The following is a 21,606-nucleotide window of genomic DNA, read 5'->3' on the forward strand; positions in this document are numbered from 1 at the left end:
GGTTAAGCCTCTGCCTTCGGCTCAGGTCATGATCTCAGGGTCTTGGGTTCGAGCCCCGCCATCGGGCTCTCTGCTCAGGGAGCCTGCGCACCACCCCCCCGCCTGCCTCTCTACCTACTTGTTATCTCTCTGTCAAATAAATAAACAAAATCTTTTTTAAAAAAAGGATGAAGAGAAAGGAAACGGAGGAGGAGTCTCAGGGAATAGTGGTAGAATGGTAGAGCAACATCAAAATTCAAAGGAAAATACTTACTAAAGTACTCATACTGTGCCAGGTGACACATGTAATAGGTAGCATGTGTCTCCGTCAGCAAAGAGATCAGCTCCAAGAGGGATCTAATTTATCTGAGCCACCCAGCCAGAATCCAACACTGTCTGCGACTCCAACCCCAATGCAGAACTCTCTCCAATTCGCCACGGACTCCACTGCCTTCTCCAGGAATCAGCTGATGTCACATTCCAGGCTCGTGATCAGGAGATAAGGTTCTTGGCCTCCATAAGTTTAGAGAAGAACGAGAACAGTAACAGCTCTCTGCTCATCTGAGGGACATGCTAAAAGAGCAGTTACAACCTCTCGATTCAGGTCCCATATGCCACGTGAGGACTTCCATAGTTTACTTCTGAAAGAATCTAATGTAAAGAGCATCATCCAAAATGTGCAAGTCCTTTGAAGCTACAACTCCAAAGAACAGTGTCTCTTTTCTAGTGATTAATCAGCAAGACTACCTTCCAGAGATTACCTGTGGTCAGGAGCAGAGGCTTTGCAAATTAGCATCATAAATGACAGAAATAAGTTTTCACTTGTGAAAGTAGTGCCCAGCTACTAAGGACACAGGGCTAACTCCTAGCACAAGAGGTATTAGAAACAAGATCTAATTAGTGAAATCAGTGGCACTCAAGGTAAGCAGAGTGGCTAAAATAGTCTCCACAACATGGTAAAGGGTCTTTTTACAGTGTTTCTCAAACTATAGTTACAGGCAGGATTTTGATTTCCAATCTCCTGTAAATCATTATTTTTATAAAACACAATGAAAATTAATTCTAAGATATTGCAGCAATGGTAAACTATCTTTAAAGTTTCTAAGGTGTTTGCTCTCAATTTCTCCACCCGTCACAGAGCTGCCATCAGTAGTTAATGACCCACCTCTGGTCCATGAACCACACTTTGGGTCGCCCTGGCTTGGACATTAAGGATATTTTTCTGGCTTGGTCCCTCCTGGACCGTCACTCCAGACACTGGCAGAGGATTCTGACTGAGGCCGACCACACTGTCTCACTGGACTCTAACGAAGCTTTCATGCAAGGTGTGTTTTAATCACCCGAAAGGAGAGAGAATAAGGACTTCACCAGGCTTGTAAGAACAGCTGGACCGTGCCAGCTTGCTTAGTAAGTTCTTATTACAGATTTTGGACTGGGACTTGCTATCATTATAGCCTGACAGCTGGGTTATAAGGAAGCAACTAATCCCCACTGGTAGGGACTACTGTCTATCAAAAAACAAAACAAAACTAAACAAAATCCTAAGATTTAGCTGTACATAACGAAATTGGCTTGGGTTAATTTGCAGTCATCAGTGCCTGATACACAAAAAGCCAATAGAGACCCGTAATTTTTAAATAAGAGAATGACTATATAGTCTGCCAAATCCTTTCTGGGAAATGTCTTATCTTGGGATTCTGCCTCTTAGAGAGAGGTATTATGACCTTCTAACAGCTGTGTCTAAGGATGGCACCGAAGCTGAAGGAGCTATTCTCAAGACAGCATATTCAAAAGAAAGCCATGATTTATATCATCAGGACATTGGAACAACAGTCTAGCATGAACTAAAAACAAAACAAAACAAAAAAAACCTTAATCCTTTTACGCAATGCTAAGATAAAAAATTCAAATCATTACTGAATATACTAAAATATGCAGTCATTTTGAAGACATTTTAAGATTTTCCAAACCTTGTCCTCACACAATATGAAAAGGATTCACCCTAGTGAGTGTGATCCCACATATATTCAACCTTGTAATGCGCTTTCTTTAGAACCTTAATTAAAAGCTTTTTAGCATGCTTCTAATTAAATATCTAAAAATGTTTCTTTATACAATGTAATCTTCTGAAAGCTCTAACTTAACAGTAAGAGAAAAAGATGGAATTTGAGGTTTTATTTTCCGCACACGTACTGACAATGGCGTTAGTCCTGTTGGAGGTTAAAGGCCATGGAAACCGTTTTACTGGGTGGCCACCACTGCAGCTCATAGAGGGGCAGTGAGGAAGTGCCTGAGTGTCTCACAGCTCTCCAATTCAAGGTCTGCGGGTCCCTGCTGTGCACCCTTAGCCCCTAGAAAGATAGTCATACTGCGATCTAAAATCATTCCCTAAAATACAGAATAGAAAGAGACCCAAACCCTCCACATCCAGGAGCTGCAATAAAGTCTGTGTTTAGAGCTGTGTGTTTTGGATTAGTTCATTCCATGTAGTTACCTTTGCATATATGGTAATACCTAACACAATACCTGGTAATGTGTAAGCACATGATAATTGTATTTTCAAATGTGATTATGTCTAGTTAATAACGATTGCATGTTGGGGCGCCTGGGTGGCTCAGTGGGTTAAGCCTCTGCCTTGGGCTCAGGTCATGATCCCAGAGTACTGGGATCAAGCCCCGCGTTGGGCTCTCTGCTCAGCGGGGAGTCTGCTTCCTCCTCTCTCTCTGCCTGCCTCTCTGCCTACTTGTGATCTCTGTCAAATAATAAATAAAATCTTAAAAAAAAAAATACTTTAAAAAAAAAAATAACGATTGCATGTTGTAATCATTAGAACCAGAAAGGTAACAAAATGTTATTAGTCGTGATTATATTTCTCTAAAAACAACTCCACTTATAAAAAATAGTCATTCTTTCATTCATTCAAATTCAATTCATTCAAATTCATTCATTCAAATGTTTAGAAAGCACCTATGAATCTAGCACTGGGATAGAGAAAGAAAGTGAACACACTCAAGTTAGCTTTTTTCCCTCAAAGACATGATGCTACAGTTGGAAAAAAGTAAGATACTTTAAAAAATGATAATAAATTCAAGTATGTAATCTCAAAGAATATTAGGTGCCCCCATGAAGATTCCCATATACCATCATTTTATGTCTGACAGATGGCAAGTAACAAGAAAACTGAGATAAATCTTAAAAGAGAAAGTATTAGTAAAATATTACAGGGTCAGACAGTTTTTTCTTAGATTTGCTCAGCCCAGGGGAGGGTTATTCCCTTCAAACTAGGGATAATCTGATAATAGGACTTAAAAAGCGATACAACTTCTATCAGAACGGCAAAGCAACATCCAACTCTGGGCTTTGGAGGAGCAAAAATTGCCAAGAGACTGTCAAGACTGATGACTTTAATAGTGACAGAGAAGGCACAGATTTTCTTTATGGTCCACTTTCCAACTTCTGACTTTTTGTCTCTACAATACCTAGGACCTTCCGTCTCCACTCCTAGGAAAAAACAAGACAGTCACACACATGGGCCCCTAATAAAACCTGAGCTTTCCAACCTCAGCACACTACTTCTGTCTATGCACAAAATGACTCCTTATTATAGGGACCACAGTGTTGGATGGATCCTTTTTTTTAAACTCTACTTCAGAACTATAACCCCATTCTACCAATTTAATGAGAAAAATGAAGCACTTTGGCATAAATCTTCAAATTTTTATCTTTACCTCAGAAACTAGCTTATTTCCGGCTGGATATTTAATTCAAATCTAGCATGTGATGTCACTTCCAGTTTACAGAAAGTACGTGGCGTGGAATAACAACCGAACACCAACACCAATGGGAGGAGAAGAGGGGAGAGGAGTGCTGATAAATCCTCGGGAGGGAGCCTGCTATTCCCATGAAGAGCTCACCCCATCTCGAGTCAGGGCCATCAAAAGATCACAGTATACCAACAAAACATAAAGGGACAAAACACAGAAACACTACCCTCTATTTCACCTGCTAGCACAAAAGAACAGAACCACTTTCTATACAATCCATTTTTTTAGATCTTTAAGCAAAAGAACTCAGTCCTACCCTTAGGCTTACTCATGTCCTTTACTCCTCTGTCTAAGGAGGCACAAAAGTGTCCTTCATCCTTGCCAAGGCTTACCCTTCCATCTGTATACATGATCCTACTGAAACAGTTCCTGCTGTCAATATATTTCTGTTCCTCACCCCCTGCCTCTAAACAGGCCCAGGCAGAAACATCTTTCCATTCTCTAGAGTCCGCTTCTCTGCCTTTAAACTCCTCAAAAGAGTAATCTTCCTGAAGCAAAACTTACTAATTTTGAATCTGGTTTTTAATTTGCCCACTCTCCTGAAACGGTTCAGCTATGTCAACACAATTTCCCCTGAAGGGGCCGAAAGCAAGTGATGGGATGACGCTCCCTATTCACAAACCTTCGACTCCGGCTACTTCTAGTTCACAGATGACTCCTCCCATTTCCTATGCACGGGCGGGCATCGAGCACTCAACCTTCAGCGACTTACCCACTCACACCTCTTCTCTGTGGCCTTGTCCTCCCATCCCCCACCGTTCTTCGGAACTCCCAAATCAACGGTTACAAGTAATTCCACTGGGGCATGCCAAAGCCCATTTTTTAACTGTGACACAGTTCTGCCATCCTTACTCTTCATTCCTGGAACTACATTCGGGCCCTCAGGCCTCCCTGGCGGGCTCGCTGTAATGGTCGCATAAGTGAGCGCCCCGCACCTGTCTTCCAACACCAACCCACATTACAGGCTGGTACCTGAAACATCTTCCTACTGCCCAGCTACGATTATTTCTCACCTCTGCTCCAGACATCAGTGGCTCTCCTTATCCTTTACTACCTGAATTAAGTGTAATTTCTCACCCTGGGGCAATTACACTCTTCACACAAAAGATGATTTATCCCACTTTTCCTTGCATTGGAAACATCAGACTGCCTGGAGAAAATTACCTTCTTCACAAACAACTCCCATGGTCCACTCATACACCTTTGCTCATTCTTTTCTTTACCTACCACTTTCTCATCACACCTGTCCTACTCCCTGGAACTATGCATGCCAACTGGGAGTGAAAGCTGACATTAAAATATAGAGAGTATCCTGGATTATCCAGGTAGCTCCAGTGTAATCACTTAAAAGGGGGAGAGGGAGAGAGAGTCGGAGGAGAAATACAATACCGCAGGCTTTGAAGATGTAAGGAAGGGACCATAAGCAAGGAATGTGGGTGGCCTTCCGAGGCTGAAGAAAGGAAGTAAACCGATTCTCCCCAACAGCCTACAGAACGCAGCCCTGCCTATACCATGATGTTAGCACGGCAAGACCTGTGTAAGAGTCTGACTTCCGGAATGGTAGCATAATAAATCTGTGAAGTTTCAAGTCACCCAGCCAATGGTCATTTGAAACTGACTATACCTCCATCCAGAGTCATCACAATTCTACCTGTCCTGCAGGGCCCGATTCAAAAGTCTCTGTAATGCAAAGATCTTTTGGTTCCCACGAGCTCCCTCTCTGCCAGCCACCCTGGAGAGGCTTCCCTGCTCCTCTGCACCCACAAAAGTATCTGACGGACGTTAACAGGTAAGTCTCGATCTTAGCCACTTACCAGATACGTGACAATGTAAAGTCCCTTAACCTCTCTGCACTTGACTTTCGTCATCTACTGAAAACCAATCTGATGAGGCCGTTGTGAGGATTCAATACAGGAAAGAATATGCATTTCGAAGACTCGTGTCTGGCACACAGTAGGCACTCAGTTCGCATCAGCAATCACCATTAACTTCCTTCTCACCTGTTTGTCAGAGTCGCGGTCACATCCCTGTCTTATCACCACACCAGACAGACACGTGCCTCGCCACGCTTCCTCGGCAGGGCGTCTCTGCCGCACGAGAGACAGTCTAGAAACAGGGGCTGTACTAGGCAACCGGCAGCTAACCTCGAAAAGCTCGCCTCAGAAAACAAGAAGAGCGCTGGAAACTGCAGCAATGACTCGAGCGGACCAAAATTTATATACTCGACACAGCAGCTATAAACAGAGATGAGTAACTGGATGCCAGAGAGAGGGTTTAGGAGAAAAGATAAATGTTGTTGAAGAAATAAAAGGCACCCTCGTTATAGACACCGTGATCAACTACGCAATTCCCTCCGCTCCTCCAGAATCTCGCATGACCTGAAATATTTGACTTTTTCACCGGCAAAGCATTAATACAGTCCTTACGCTCCTTTAGAAATGTAACAAAGCATAACAACTTTGTAGACTCTAATAGTAACTTCACCAACTTACTAACATACACAATAAACCTTGCCGCTAATGTGAGCCCTTTCCCAAATGGAGAATGGACAAATTATATGAAATTTAAGATGCCCATTTTTAATTTGAAAGCAATAAAACTTTGACAAGATTTTGATGGAAAGGATTATTTTCTCTTGAAAGAAATACTTATGGATATCCCTCTTTCAAAACATCTGAATGTAAGTTTAAAAAAAAGAAAAAGCAATGAGCTGCACCAGAGGTAAGAAATAAAATCCAAGCTAAGATGTTAGGAGTGACACCGTGACAAATGCCCACGGGGATGCTCTCACCTGAGAGCAAATGATAAGGCCACAGCTGATTCAGGGAAGGGATTAGTAGTCAGGGAGGGCTAGAAACTCAGATCTCATCCAGAGATAGATAGTATGGACTAAATTCTCTTAACAGCAAAGGCATATTTGCTAATTTACTTACTAAGGGGCAGTTCTATATGGTAATATGAGAGAGTGATGGCAAATATCCAGTGAGCTTTAAAAGGTTTACAGTAGGGGCGCCTGGGTGGCTCAGTGGGTTAAGCCGCTGCCTTGGGCTCAGGTCATGATCCCAGGTCCTGGGTTCGAGCCCCACATCGGGCTCTCTGCTCAGCAGGGAGCCTGCTTCCTCCTCTCTCTCTGCCTGCCTCTCTGCTTACTTGTGATTTCTCTCTGTCAAATAAATAAGTAAAATCTTTAAAAAAAATAAAAATAAAAGGTTTACAGTATAGGGACGACTGGGTGGTTCATTCAGTTAAGTGTCCGATGCTTGATTTTTGGCTCAGGTCATGATCTCAGGGTCTTGAGATCCAGCCCCGTGCCAGGCTCTACACTCAGCAGGGAGTCTGCTTGAGGACTGTCTCTCTCCCTCTCCCGCTGCCCCAACCCCCACGCTCATGCTCATGGGGGTGCATGCCCTCTCTCTCTAAAAAAAATCTTTAAAAAATTTAAAAACCTAAGAGTTTATAGTGTAGCCTCATTTAAAGAAACACTAAATCCAAAAGAAAGGAAACCCAAATAAAATACCTCAAAATGTTTCACGTAATGCCATTTAAAATGACTACCTAAAGCAAATTTATCAACATTTCTTATGGCAACAAAAGACAGTGATGGCCTTAAAATAAAACATGTATAAATAAATAAAACAAATTATTGACTGCATACTCAACTTTGGACCAGACACTGACCTCAGAGATAATAATATAATGATACCTGAAATACTTCCAGAGCCCAAGTAGCCTACAATTTAAAATAGAAATTATGCAGTCTTACAGGACCATAACCAAGATAAATAGGGAATATGGTAGGTGCATAGTGGAAGGAGGGATGTATTCAACCCAATCACGGAGAAAGGAATAAGCAGTCACCCCAAAAGAGCACAGGGAAGGATTACCAACATGGTGAATGAGGAAAGGCTAAGACATGCCAAGGACACCAGAGGGAGTGCACAGGGGACTGCAGTCAAGACAGAGGAGAATCTTGAGTTTGGGAATCTCAAGCCGCTCAGTGTGACTGAACCCTAGAGGGTGAGGCAGGGAGCAACCACATGAAGACATACGGAGAAACTAGAAAAATAAAGCGTCTTTGAAAACCAACAGTTAAAAGCAACACTCCAGAGGTCAACAAGAGGGGCAAAGTCACCTTAAAGAAATCAAACGGATCTATTTGACAGACCCTAAAATATTAACATGCGTAAAGAAATGTATCTTGGCAAAAAGGGGATGATCAATCCTACATGGGGGGAAAAAAGAGAGAGAGAGAGAGATTCACACAAACACTTGACTTTGCCCTCCTAAAGACATTGTTCAGGAGAAAGCATGCTCAGCCAAACTCCAAGTATTACTGTCCAACTGGTAAGGCAATCTGTTTTGTGAAGAGAATTTAGCATAAACCCATTAAACTTTCAAATTATAAAAATCAATCATTCATTCATTCAGTAAGTAAATATTTATTAAATCCCTGCTGTGTATGTTCTTCCGTATTCTTAGGATACAGTGGTAGGCGAGAGAGTCGAAAATTCCTGCCATCTTGGAGCTTATGACATGCCAGTGAGGAGAGACGATTAAAATACAAATGAACTCGTATCTATTTCAATAATGAGAAGTGCTACAGAAGAAAATAAGGCAAATATGAACGATGGGGAATGTGGGGATATGGCGATTTTAGGTAGAAAATCAGGAGTAAAAAGAAAAACTGCGGTACAACTGAAAGGAGCAGGAGAATGGAGACAGAGGGAGAAGCAAACAGCCTTATGCCTCTGATTTGGCTCAGGCTCAAAAGCGAGAATATATTAGATGCTTCAGGCAATGTGGTAACGACATTTCGCACTACTATACCCTGATTTAATCACCGGTCTCTGAGCTTGAGGAGTGCAGGTTTCTGAATCTTCGGTGCTGAAGGCCAGACGTTGGCCCCAGACAAATTCACCAAGGCAAATCAAAGTCACCCCAGGCGGCTTTTAGGGAAAAACCAGATGACTTCTTCAGCCTTCCCTGATCCTTGGCAGTAGTGAGAAGGATTAACCAGAAGGTGATAAAACTAGAGAAAAGATGACCAGTGACGACAGAGCTGGGAGTGTGCGGGGGGGAACGGAGGCACTGCTTAGGGAGAGGAAGAACGATGCTGGAGAAGGAGAAAGGCAAGTTCACCGGCTCCCCACGGGAAACAGCATGAAAGATGCAAAGGACAGAGGAAAACAACACTAAAAAAGAGGGAAGGAAGCTGAAATCAGAAAGAAGCAGGACAGGGCTGCCTGGGTGGCTCAGCTGGTTGAGCGTCTAACTCTTCACTTCAGCTCAGGTCATGATCCAGGATCGTGAGTCTGAGCCCCACGCTGGGCCCCGGGGCTCCGCATACGGTCTGCTTGAGAGTCTCTCCTTCTCCCTCTCTCTCTACTCACCCCACCCATGCGCATTCTCTCTCTTAAATAAAATCTTAAAAAAAAAAAAAAATAGGGCAAGATAGCTTAAGCCTACGCAAGGCCGTTTGATGAATGGAGCGACTCCCATGATTTAAAGAACAGAAGGCCTTTGCCTCATCAGACTTTCAGACTACACTAATATTGACGACAAAGTCCATTAATGCAAATAAAACAAAGTACAAACGAGCTCACCAAGAGTCAATAGTAAGGTCAGGAACTTCAGACTAAGATATGAAATTAAGAGTGCTTAATATTCAGTTAACAATGCTTATTTTTAGCTCAAAGCTCATAAGGGCAACATTTTATTTTATTTTTTTTTAAAGATTGTATTTATTTATATGAAAGAGAGAGCGCACAAGCAGGGGGAGGGGCAGAGAGAGAGGGAGAAGCAGGCTCCCTGCTGAGCAGGGCACCCAACGCAGGGCTTGGTCCTAGGACCCTGAGATCATGACCTGAGCCGAAGGCAGACACTTCACTGACTGAGCCACCCAGGCACTCCAAGGGCAACACTTTAAAACATGAATTTCAGAGAGTTCATAATTAAAACATGGTTAGTATCTCAGGCATTATTTACTATAATTCTATTGAAAAAACAAAGATGATGGGTATATTAATCATTCCAACAACAAAACTCTTTTTAAAAAATATTTTAACCCAAGGGCATGGCTGGAAAATGAAATCCAAGTTTGTTAACAAGAAGATGTCAGAATAATATTAATCAAAGGCCTAAGACCCTGCTGCAAATCAATGTGTAACTTGTACGCAGGGAACCTCTAAGAGGGAACTATCTTCGTGTGATTTAGAACTTTTTGATTTTTTTTCTTTCCCGTGAAAATGTTCAACTGCTTTATCCTGTCCCATGTCCAGAGGTAAAACCTGAATTCACGGAGTATACTGAGTATTTTATGGGTAAGTCTGAGAGACACTTACCCGGTATTGATGGAAATGATTTCTATCAGCGGATTCTTCCTGATCTTTGGCAAATCCAATCGTGCCCCCCCCAGGCGCTTTCCATTGTCCTTTTTCTGACCCAGCAGTCTCACAGAGTGACCTCCAATGAAAGCATAAAAATACACGACAGCGTCAGCCACAGAACTTCAATTGACTGCTCTCAACAAATGAGTTAATATTTTCATGTACCTTCTGTTATGAGACAACAAAATATACATAAGATGGAGCCATTGACCTAAGAAATACTGCCAAAGGGAAAAACAGCTGTGTGCACATCCTGCAGTCAAAGTTCTTTGCTTAAAATATTTGCACATTTCTACTGTACCCATGATGGAAACAGAAACATCCTCAGAATGTCATTCCATAAGGTACGCATGCTCTCCAGCGGGGACCAAATATGTAATGAAGCAGGAAGAGTTTACCTGACCACCAGGCCTGCCAACCAACTCACTGTTGGGGAATTAAAAAAAAAAAAAAGTGCAAAAGCAAACTATCTGCTCAAAGCAAACAGCACATCAAAGAAATAAAAAATTAAAAGGCTGGGATAAGGTGATACTTTAGGGTCAGATTTTTTTAAGACAAAAATTTTTAGACTTATTTTTTAAAACTATTATGAAAGAAAAACAGACTCTTTCTAAGAGCCATGAAAAATTTTATAATTTTGAAATTTTGAATTGCAGTGGTAGAAAATACGGGAGAACATTACTAAGACTTCCCATCCCCTTCAGATTCTCCAATTATTATTTCTTCCATGCTTACTTTGTCCTTTGCTCATTATATATGTAGTATTTTTTTATAACTTCACTGAGGTACATCCTGTAAGATTCACTCCTTGCAAGTATACAACTTAATGATTTTTTTTTCAAAGACTTATTTGACACATAGAGAAAGCTCCCACACACAAGCAGAGGGAGCAGCAAAGAGAGAGGGAGAAGCAGGCTCTCCTCTGAGCAGGGAGCCTGACCCAAATCTCAACCCTAGGACCCTCGGATCATAACCTGAGCCAAAGGCAGACGCCTAACCAACTGAGCCACCCAGGTGCCCTCAATTTAATGATTTTAAATTAACACGTGCAGTTGTACAATCATCACAACCCAATTTTAGAACATTTCCATCACCCTAAGAATTCCCTCAAGCTTATTTACAGTCCATCTTTGCTTCCATTTCAAAATACATCACATCTGCTGACCAGCTGGCGGACATCTGGACTGTTTCCAATTAATACCTATTAGAAAAATGCTTGCGTCTACGAACATTCACATACTAGTCTTCACGGGGACATACGTTTTCATTTCTCCTGGATAGACTCCCAGGAATGGAACTGCTGGGTCATGTGGTCAATTTCTGTTTAACTTTATAAGAAACAACTGTTCTCCAAAGTGGTGGTACCATTTTATATCCTACCAGCAACGTATGAGGACTTGAGTTTCCCCACATTGTTAACGAAGTCCTTATAGTTGCAACTTTTTTGACAACAGCCATTCTAGTGAGAAGTAATCCAGTATTGTGGTTGGAATGAACATGCATTTCCATAATGACTAACGATGTTGAGCACCTTTCCACGTGTTTATTAGCCATCTGCACGTCTTGTGTGGTAAAATGTTGGTATGGTTAATTTTTATGTGTCAACTTGACTAAGCCACAGGGTGCCCAGACACTTAACCAAACATTATCTTGGGAGTTTCTGCAATGGTGTTTCTGGATAAGGCTGACATTTGAATCAGGAGACTGATTAACACTAGTGGGCCTTATCCAATCAATCCAAGACCTGAATAGAACAAGGAAACTAAGAGGAAACAACTCCCATCTGACTGCACAGCTGGGTCATTGCTCTTTGCCCAGCCTTCAGATTCTGACTGGGATACAGGCTCTTCTTAGTCTTCTTCTTTCAGCTGCAGACTGAAACTTACACCATCAGCTCTACTGATTCTCTGGCCTTTGGACTTGGGCTGGACCTACACATCAGCTCTCACGGAGCGGTGGCTTTCAGACTACAGTCTTTGGAATTCTCAGTCTCCAAAATATCTCCATAATAGTGTGAGCCAATTCCTTATCATACATTTCTCTTCAACAAACCCACCCACCCACACACCCTATTGGCTGTTTCTCTGGAGAACCCTCACTAATAAAAATGTCTACTCCAGGAGTCGACCAGTATTTTAACTGGAGTAGCTGCCTTGTTATAGAGTTCTAAGAATCCTTTATTCTGCTTACAAAACCTTCGTCGAGTATGTGATTTGTAAATATTTTCTCGCAGTCTGAAGCTTACAGTTTCACTTTCATGATAGTATCTTTTTAAAAGTAAATGTTTTTCAATTTAATGAAGTGTACTTTCTCAATTTTTTCTTTTCTAGCTCATGCTTTTGCTATTCTAGCTAAGAACTCCTGGCCTAGCCCAAGGGCACAGATTTCTTCTGTACTTTCTTCTCGGTGTCTTACTGTTTTAGGTCTTAGCCTTAGGTCTAGGATCCAATTTGTTACTTTTTGTGTATAAGGGTCTATACCCTTTTGTGTGTAAGGGTCTAAGTTCATTTTTTGCATATGGATATTCAGTCGTCCAAATGCCATTTCTTTTCCCTCCTCCCTCTTTGTGCTATTGTTGTCACACATATCAACAGCTGCATAAACCCCCAAAACACAGGGCCATAATTATTGTTCTAAACAACTGTATAGTTTTTGTTGTTGTTGTTTTTCGGGGGAGGGGGCAGAGGGAGAGAGAGAATCCTAAGCAGGCTTCACTCCAGCACAGAGCCCAACACAGAACTTGATCTCATAAGCCTGAGATCATGATCTGAGCCGAAATCAAGAGTCAGGCGTTTAACTGACTGAACCACCCAGGCGCCCCACAACTATTTAGTTTTAAAATCTTTACAAAGGACTTAATATTTAACCACATATTTAACCATTTCTAACAATCATTCCCTCCTGCGAATTCAACTTATCATTTGATACTACTTCCTTTCTGCCTGAAGAACTTTCTTTACTATTTCTTGTAAAGGAAATCTACTAGCAACACAGATTCTTTGCTTATTTGAGAGTCTTTATTTTGCTTAATTTGTGAAAGATACTTTTGCTAGATATAGAATTATTAGTTGACAGGTTTTTTTCCTCTGAGCACTGAATAGAGCTGATCCTTGAACACTGCAGAGGTGAGCAGTCCCAACCCCCACACAGCTGAAAATCCACATATAACAAAACTTACTGCTAATAGCTTACACTGTTTACCAATAACATACTCAGCTAACAAATATTTTATATGTCATATGTATTACACACTTCTTACAATAAAATAAGCTAAACAAAATGTTAAGAAAAGCACAAGGAAAATACACATACAGCACTGGTCTGTAAACAAATCCATGGAGAAGGGGACCACACAGTTCTAAAACTATGTCGTTCAAGGTTCAACTGTCAAAGGTCACTGCCTTTGACACTGTTGCATCTGATGAGAAGTCAATTATCGATCTTAATGTTGTTCCCCTTGTACATAATGTGTTACTTCTTTCTTATGCTTTCGTGGATCTCTGTGATTTTCCTACCTGCAATTCAGGTAGCTTTTTGGCTCCATAAAGTAATGGTGTTTTTTTTGTTTTGTTTTGTTTTTTTCATTTTGTTTTGTTTTGTTTTGTTTTAACAAAGTTTGGGAAGTTTTCATACAGTACTTTAAAAAAAAAATTGGGGAGGGGCACTTTTTCTGTATCTCCTTCTGTGGCTCCGTGACACACTAACTGGTCTGCTGGATGCTGCCCCACAGGTCTTTGAGTCCCTGCTGATTTTTCTTGTTATTCAGAGTGGATCATTTCTATTGATCTGTCCTCAAATTTACTGATTTTCTTCTGCCACCTCAAACCTGAAATTGAGCCCCTTGAATGAACATTTAATTTACTGTACTTTTCAATTTCCCCTTGGTTCTTTTTTATCCTTTCCATCTTATTTGTGATTCTGTATGCATCACTGCCATCATCCTTTCCTTAAAGGCTTTTGACATGATTTTACTTAGTACTTGGGAGTCTTTGCTAATTCCAACATTTTTGGTCAAAGACAATCTATACTGACCGGTTTGTTTTTCTTCCTGCATATGGGTGTACTTGCTTTCTCTGCATGTATCGTAATATCTTGTTTAATACAGAACACTGTAGATAATATATTGCGGCAAGTTTTAATTCAGACGGCACCCCACCAAGGACTGTTGTTGGTTTTCTTTACTAGCTTACCTGGAGTAAATCTATGAAATCTGTCTCTCTACAATGAAAGGTTGTCCTTGTCCCTTCTTAGTTCTCCATCCCCACTCCCCTCCACCAAGCCTGACTTCTTAGGGGTCAACTCTGTATCTGCATAGCTTTTTATTGAGGAAAGAATGGTCACGCATTTGTTCAAACACCACAAGCCAATGAGGTTTCTATCTGCTGATGGAACTGTGGATGAGCCAGTGAGGTCACTCAGAGTTAGGGCCATTTTTGGGTCCGACCCCACCTTCCCGGGATGTGCACGCAGGCTCCAGCAGGCAGGTGAGCGTGGGTGGCTGGGCCCACTCCAGACTCTGCTGTGCGTGTGCACAACCCCCAGTCAACTAACCGTCCGTGGAGACTTAGCAAGCCTCCTATCACTGCCGCACCTTCAGGAAGTTCCTGTTCAAATCCTGGCTAGTCCACCTGTCCACTCCTCACGCCAAACAGTCCCCCAGTTTCAAGAAGGTAGATCCACAGACCCTCCCTGTTACTTGCCATCAAAATCTCCACTTTAACGAACAGTTCTTCAAGTCAACTGAGCTGCTTGTTTTTAACTGTCCAGCTTTACTGCTGCTCAGGAGATCTGCTGACCTCCACACACGATCATGTAATAAGCAAATCAAAGCCAACTTTTTCAAAGCAATTATTTAAAATAACTTCAAATACATAATTAGTACAATTATATATATATAATGTATATATATATACATAATAGACAATTATATACATGTTCCATCACCCTTCGTTTCAGAAAGATACATTGCTTCCATGTCTGTCTTACAGATAGCTTTTCATGACCAGAAGTAATAAAACCATCAGTCACATCGTTTTTGCAGTAATCACTTTAATAAGAAACATTAAGTCCTTCATTCATTCTGAAAATTCTTGCTCTGCTGTAGAAACATAGCTGGAGTCAAGCAAGCATCTGGCACACCAGATTTCACAGATCTTCAAGATAAGTTCAACTCTTCAATCAAAAGTCCAGTTAATGAAGAGGTGAGCAAGACTGGCATGCTAACATAATAGTTCTCTGAGAGATGCCAAAAGTTCAATAATGACTATGCAAAGGCATGCTATCTCCACACTAGCATGAGACAAATTTCATTATATCCTGCTGAGATTTCAGTAAAATGCAGCCTGTACTAATAACATTAGATAAATTATTCATCTTCACTATCTACATGCAAATAAAGGAACATATCTCTGCCTGATGATATAATGAGTTATTTTCCAATCCAATGATTCATTAAAGAGCAGGAGAACTAACAATAGTCTGGGTTTTTTTTTTTAATTGAAAAATATAGTACACTGAAGACAAAGTAGGAAATAACATAAAAGTCCCTCATTATATCTGGCCAAAGATGAAAAGAAGAAAATTCAACCACAGAACAGTTGTTTTTTTTTTTTTTTAATGGACTAGAGGAATGAAACTTTTATTTGCTATAAACTAACTCATTTAAGAATCCTGTGCAAACAGACTGCTGTTTCAAATTAATTCCCTAAGTGTAGAGACCACAGACTAAAAACATATACTGCAAATCATTACCTCTCGATGCACAGTTATCAATAATGAAACCATCTAAAACAAATTGAAATTTGATAGACTAAAAAATAAAAGTGAGGTGATGTGTTTGGGAAGAATAGGAGAGAAAACAAGAACGTTGGAACAGGGAAACATGCTCAGGGAATAAAGATGTGAAAAGTAAAAAAGGAAATTTCTGGAGCAATTTGTGCTGCAAATGAACATGCCATTCTTACAACAGGACCACGAAGCAAGGAGCACAATTACACACTCACACATTGCTTCTTTGTTTGATCCCTTCTGGCCACTGAGGCCTCGCACTGTGATGGGGAAAGCATGCAGCTCAGTGAATACTGATTTATTTTGTGACTACCGTGAATTTCATCACCCTTCATGGCTAGATTGAAGAGAAAGGGGGGGGCGGTGTAATCAGGACAACAGAGTCTGAAAGAAAAACAGAGTGAAAATACCCGTTTTGACATCACTTCAATCACACAGAGGAAGAAATTAAAGGAGTAAGTATTAATAGGAACAGATGGGAAGAATGATGCTCAGTATGACCAGATCAACTGATAATAACAGGAGACCACCAAGGAGATGGTGATAAAGACATAAAGTGATTAAAACAGAGATAAGCAATTTTAATATGAAGATTTAAAAAAAAAAAAAAAAAGCAGATTGCCTTAATATGCAGAATGGGACACACTCAAATGCAGTATTTCTGAAATCTTTTGTCTTTTCCATTCTAAATGTAAATTTACATTTCATCTCCTATAAATAACGGTCAGATGTGTCTCAGTGGGTTTATTAACCATCTTTAATAAACATCTCCCTAAGTCGCTACTCAGCAATGTCACAAACTTCACCCCTGTTAAAAACAAATTTAATTTTAAGCCTGAGGCTTTCAGCGGTTATTTTTCAATCGGCTACAAAACCTTGATTCTGTGCTGGTTTTTACATTTGATCCAGTCCACAAAGAATGTTACTAAACAATTTTATGAGCTAAAATTATTATGTATTGCAAAATTTTGAGCCAGAAGCTAATTTTTAAACATAATCCATCATTATATGCATATTTGTAAATTCATAATAAGGAAAAAAATCTATGTGGGAAAAAAACGGGTCTGTTTTGTACAATAATCGCTCTATTAGTTGAATCAATATTCAATGCTGTGTCGAAAGCAAAATATCTTTCCCGAATTCCACAGTGCTAAACGTTGAGAACATTATGGAAATCGAGGGGTAACATTCCACCCATGTCTACTAGAAAGACAGTCTGTCAACATGTCAGGAAGGCAATTACAATGGTCATTCACAAACAGAAAAGAATCAACCTCCGGAATATGAGCACATATGTTAATTGAGTAATAGAAACAGGATTACCTACAAAATACATATTTATTAATTAAATTGTTTCGACTCGCAAACCAATCTTCCCTCCTTTGATTCTCACAGCTAAAGTGGGTTGTACAAATTAGCTTCGGGATATCATTACCCATCACAGAAGTACCAGTGAGCGGGTAACTTGGACGGCTGTCGTTTATTCCCCCTCTTTAATTTTCCCTGTTCTTCTAAAGGCTCTTTAAATGCCCAGACTTTGCTTCAATACTTTATTCAACCCACCAATTTTCAAAGGCCATTGTTTCCTTAACATGTGGCCACCCACCTTCTACCAGCACCAGAGAGGTCTCATGGCAAGTTTTCTTGGTATCTTACTAACTGCTCTCACCGCACACAAACTCAGTCCTATCAGCAATGCATTCAACGGACCTGTGTGAACCCCAAGCTCTGGGTCTGGCTACTGGAAAACTTCCTCGTGAAGCAACCCAACAAAATGCAAGAGGGAGAGGTAGGAGATTGGCAGAAAAATCAAGCCAGAAGAACAAAGGATAAATGTACTACAGATACCCATTCTCACTAAAATAAATGCAGTCACATCAATTTGAATATTACTTAAGAATATTAGAAAGGAATGCTCAAGGGGCACCTGGGTGGCTCAGTCATTAAGCATCTGCTTCCAGCTCAGGTCATGATCCTGGGGTCCTAGGATCAAGCCCCACGTCAGGCTCCCTGCTCGGCGGGAGGCTTGCTTCTCCCTCTCCCCCTGCTTGTGGTTCCCTCTCTCACTGTGTCTCTCTCTGTCAAATAAATAAATAAATATTAAAAAAAATAAATAAAAAGGAAAGGAATGCTCAATTTATTTATTTTTTTAAGATTTATTCACGGGAGAGAAAGAGAGAGAGAGCATGAGCAAGGGGAGAGGCAGAGGGAGAGAGAGAAGCAGACGCTGTTCAGAACAGGGAGCCGGATGTGGGACTCAATCCCAGCACCTGAGCTGAGGGCAGACACTTAACTGACTGAGCCACCCAGGTGCCCCAGGAATGCTCAACTTCATCTGTTCCTCTGCAAAATGTTTGGAATTATTACATGACATATCCTCCACAGGCACTTTCAACTGCCTAATTAATGAAGACAAACAAAAATGTGTCTCTGCTCAATCCAGTGTCATTCCTCAGAGGCAGGCACCTCTCAAGCAAGCAAGAATTGTCTGACGGTCATACTCGAGTGTGACCTTCCCTGGCAATAATTTCATTTTAAAAGGAGAAAGCGAAGTAAAACTTGGATTTAGTGGGAGTAACTTGCCACAAGGCGAAGCTGGAACACCCTATAGGAAGGGCCAGAACGGACTCAAACACACAAAATCCTTCCAATTCAAGCCCCAATTTCAGCTTTTAAGATTTCAAACAAGTATGAAGACTTTAAATGTGAACCAGAACAAGGACACCTAGGAAAAGATAATAAAAGAAGGAAAGATCAGTCAGACTCAGCTGCCCAAAGAGACGGAATTAGAAGCGTGAACCGAGTGTAAGTGGAGAGAGGCGGACTACGGTGCTGTATGGACATGCATCTCCAGGGGTGAACAAAGCGTAAGGGAAGCGGACACCTTACCCGACGGGCAGCTGGGTTGGAGAGGAAGCTAAAATGAGGTCATAAGACAAAGTTTAAATCCCTGCCAGTTTGAGGATCATTTAATGTCAAAACTCTTGCTGCACACAAAGGGTACCTACACTGTAATTAGAAGGATGTGAAATTTATGTATGATCCAAAACTACAGAAGATTTTAAAACAGTATTTTCTTCACTTTGCAGAGCACTGCTGGCACAACTGATAATGACAATCAGTGTAAGGTCGCCACATGAAACGAAAGACACACATCACAAATAATCCACGTAAGCAAAATGTCTTCTTACCCTAAAGGAGACACCTTCTGGGGGCAAGTTACCATAAGCGCTGAATGTTGTGTTTTAATGACATCTTTTGCAAGCTGTTGTACCTTTTATGACAGTGGGAGATTTGTGTGGTACCAATTTATTTTTCCAAATGTAAATTAAGTGTACATCAAAACATGCAAGGGTTAGTGGCAGTCTCACGTCAGTAATTCCACGTTAGCAGGACCCGTAAAAGAACTCCTTAGTTCACTGGCTGGCTGGCTATAACCGGCTCTTCCGAACTATAAATTTGCAAAACAGCTCCGAGGCTTTAGTGTTTACAGCAGTAACGCAATGTCTGCTTCAGTTTGGTATGCAGAGCAATCCACGGTCACGACACATAACTTAATGATAGCCCGTGCTCAAACCTACGTTCTGAAAGTACTGCACCAGGTGACAGAAGCAGAAATAACAGACCGTACGCTACAGGGCATCCAGGCCGCTAGGACACGAGAACAGTGAAATACAGACACACGGAACCTGTAAAGTACAAGCTCCTCGTGAACTTTCACAAACTGAACTTTTAAAAACTGAAGTTCAAATTCCCACTTTCAATCGCGAATGAAAATTTCAAGTTTCCTCCTGTTGTCATTCAACTCAAGCCCATGTGAAGCGTGACAGAAGAGAGACAGGAAGGGAAGGAAATTGGAGAGGTCCCGACTACGGACCTTGAAACAGACCTGGTCTGCGATTCACTTCCTCTCCCGCCATGAGCTGAACACACTTCTACTGTGGCTGTCTCACGGCAATCGATACGGGAGGAGGTACAAAACAGGGCACCTGGGGCGTCCTTGCTGGCTTTAAATTCACACTCTTAGTCCTCAGCCCCTTGGGAGAGGTGCTCTCACTGGCCTTCTATAAAATGATGACAATGGGCTAAGCACAGAAATGTAAGGAAAACAAAGATGCGTATTTTATAGCATAGCATAATACAGTAATGCATATGCCTAACAGAAACAAAAGTTCCGCGTATTACAGACAAGCTTTAAAAATGATGTATGCGGGGGGCGCCTGGGTGGCTCAGTGGGTTAAGCCGCTGCCTCCGGCTCAGGTCGTGGTCCCAGAGTCCTGGGATCGAGTCCCGCATCGGGCTCACTGCTCAGCAGGAAGCCTGCTTCCCTTCCTCTCTCTCTGCCTGCCTCTCTGCCTGCTTGTGATCTCTCTCTGTCAAATAAATAAATAAAATCTTTAAAAAAAAAAAAAAAAAAAAAAAAAAAAAAATGATGTATGCGGGGTGCCTGGGTGGCCCAGTGGGTTAAAGCCTCTGCCTTCAGCTCAGGTCATGGTCTCAGGGTCCTTGGATCAAGCCCTGCACGGGGCTCTCTGCTCAGCAGGGAGCCTGCTTCCTCCTCTCTCTCTGCCTGCCTCTCTGCCTGCTTGTGATCTCTCTCTGTCAAATAAATGAATAAAATCTTTTTAAAAAATGATGTAGGAAATATTATTTTATCAATATTGAAACACAACATAAAGACTTCCAAAATATACCTTTCCCATATGCCAAAAAAAAAAAAAAAAACCAACCCTATACTGTCCTTAGTACCGCCACCACTGACTTCTGTCCGAAAGCCATGCAAGGTCTCAAGGAAAACAGATTTGCAAAAATAACTGGAATGAAGCGACAGAGATGGGCTGACAAGTGTTTCTAGGAACGGCTGGGGACCGTGAGACTAGGGTCAACTCTCCCGGGAAAGATCCGGGGAGGCTTCGCAGAGAGCTGGCCTTGCTGGGTAAGCAAGATACAATTTAAACAGATGATTATACGTATCTCACAGTACCTCTGGACACAATACTACTAACACAGCGAGCAGAATTCGTTGCCGAATTCCTGCCTGTTGCTCATCTTCCACTTTTTAAAACCAATCTAGTTAAGAGCCTATCGCAAAAACCAGATTTCACTGCAAAGATTTATTAAGACTTGGCATGAAAGAATCCCACTGTGAACACCACACCTTCAAAGATGACAGTATTTCTAAATATGGTTTATGAAGGAGAAATTTTGTGGGCTTGAGATGCATTCTTAAATCTAATCCAAAGAGTGATCAAACGTTATTTTTGAAACTTAATTTTGAGAAATTACAATTAATGTTCATGACGGGATGCTAAAGACCGAAAGTTCAAAATCCTTCTCCTTACAGCTTCATTATTTATCTAGCCTAAATACAAAGCTGAGATAGAAAACACAGTCCATAACCTTAAAAAATATGGATTATCCTGACCCACCCATTTAAGAGTAAAAAACTATAAAGTGTACTTCAAATAAAAACCTTCAAAAAGTATCCCTAATATACACACCCAAGAGAATTTTCTCTGTAAAACCTTTCATTAGCTTTTTATTGGTTACATCGGCTTTGTATTGGTTGCTTAAGGTTAAAGTATACTTTCATTCTCTCATTTCCTAAATTAAGCACCTTTACAGAGAAG

General features: G+C 41.2%; 1 protein-coding gene across 3 annotated transcripts in view; it reads right to left on the bottom strand.

Annotated features, from left to right (window-relative positions):
* Positions 1-21,606, bottom strand: part of CDKAL1 (CDK5 regulatory subunit associated protein 1 like 1) — a 708,279-nt gene that overhangs the window by 467,647 nt on the left and 219,026 nt on the right. For all 3 annotated transcript variants that reach the window (XM_047732825.1, XM_047732823.1, XM_047732824.1), the window contains one exon: positions 10,145-10,265. In XM_047732825.1, the coding sequence (XP_047588781.1) occupies positions 10,145-10,265 (121 nt within the window). The remainder of the gene's footprint in view (positions 1-10,144; positions 10,266-21,606) is intronic.

The sequence above is a fragment of the Lutra lutra genome, chromosome 6, assembly GCF_902655055.1.
Source record: "Lutra lutra chromosome 6, mLutLut1.2, whole genome shotgun sequence".
NCBI lineage: Eukaryota > Metazoa > Chordata > Mammalia > Carnivora > Mustelidae > Lutra > Lutra lutra.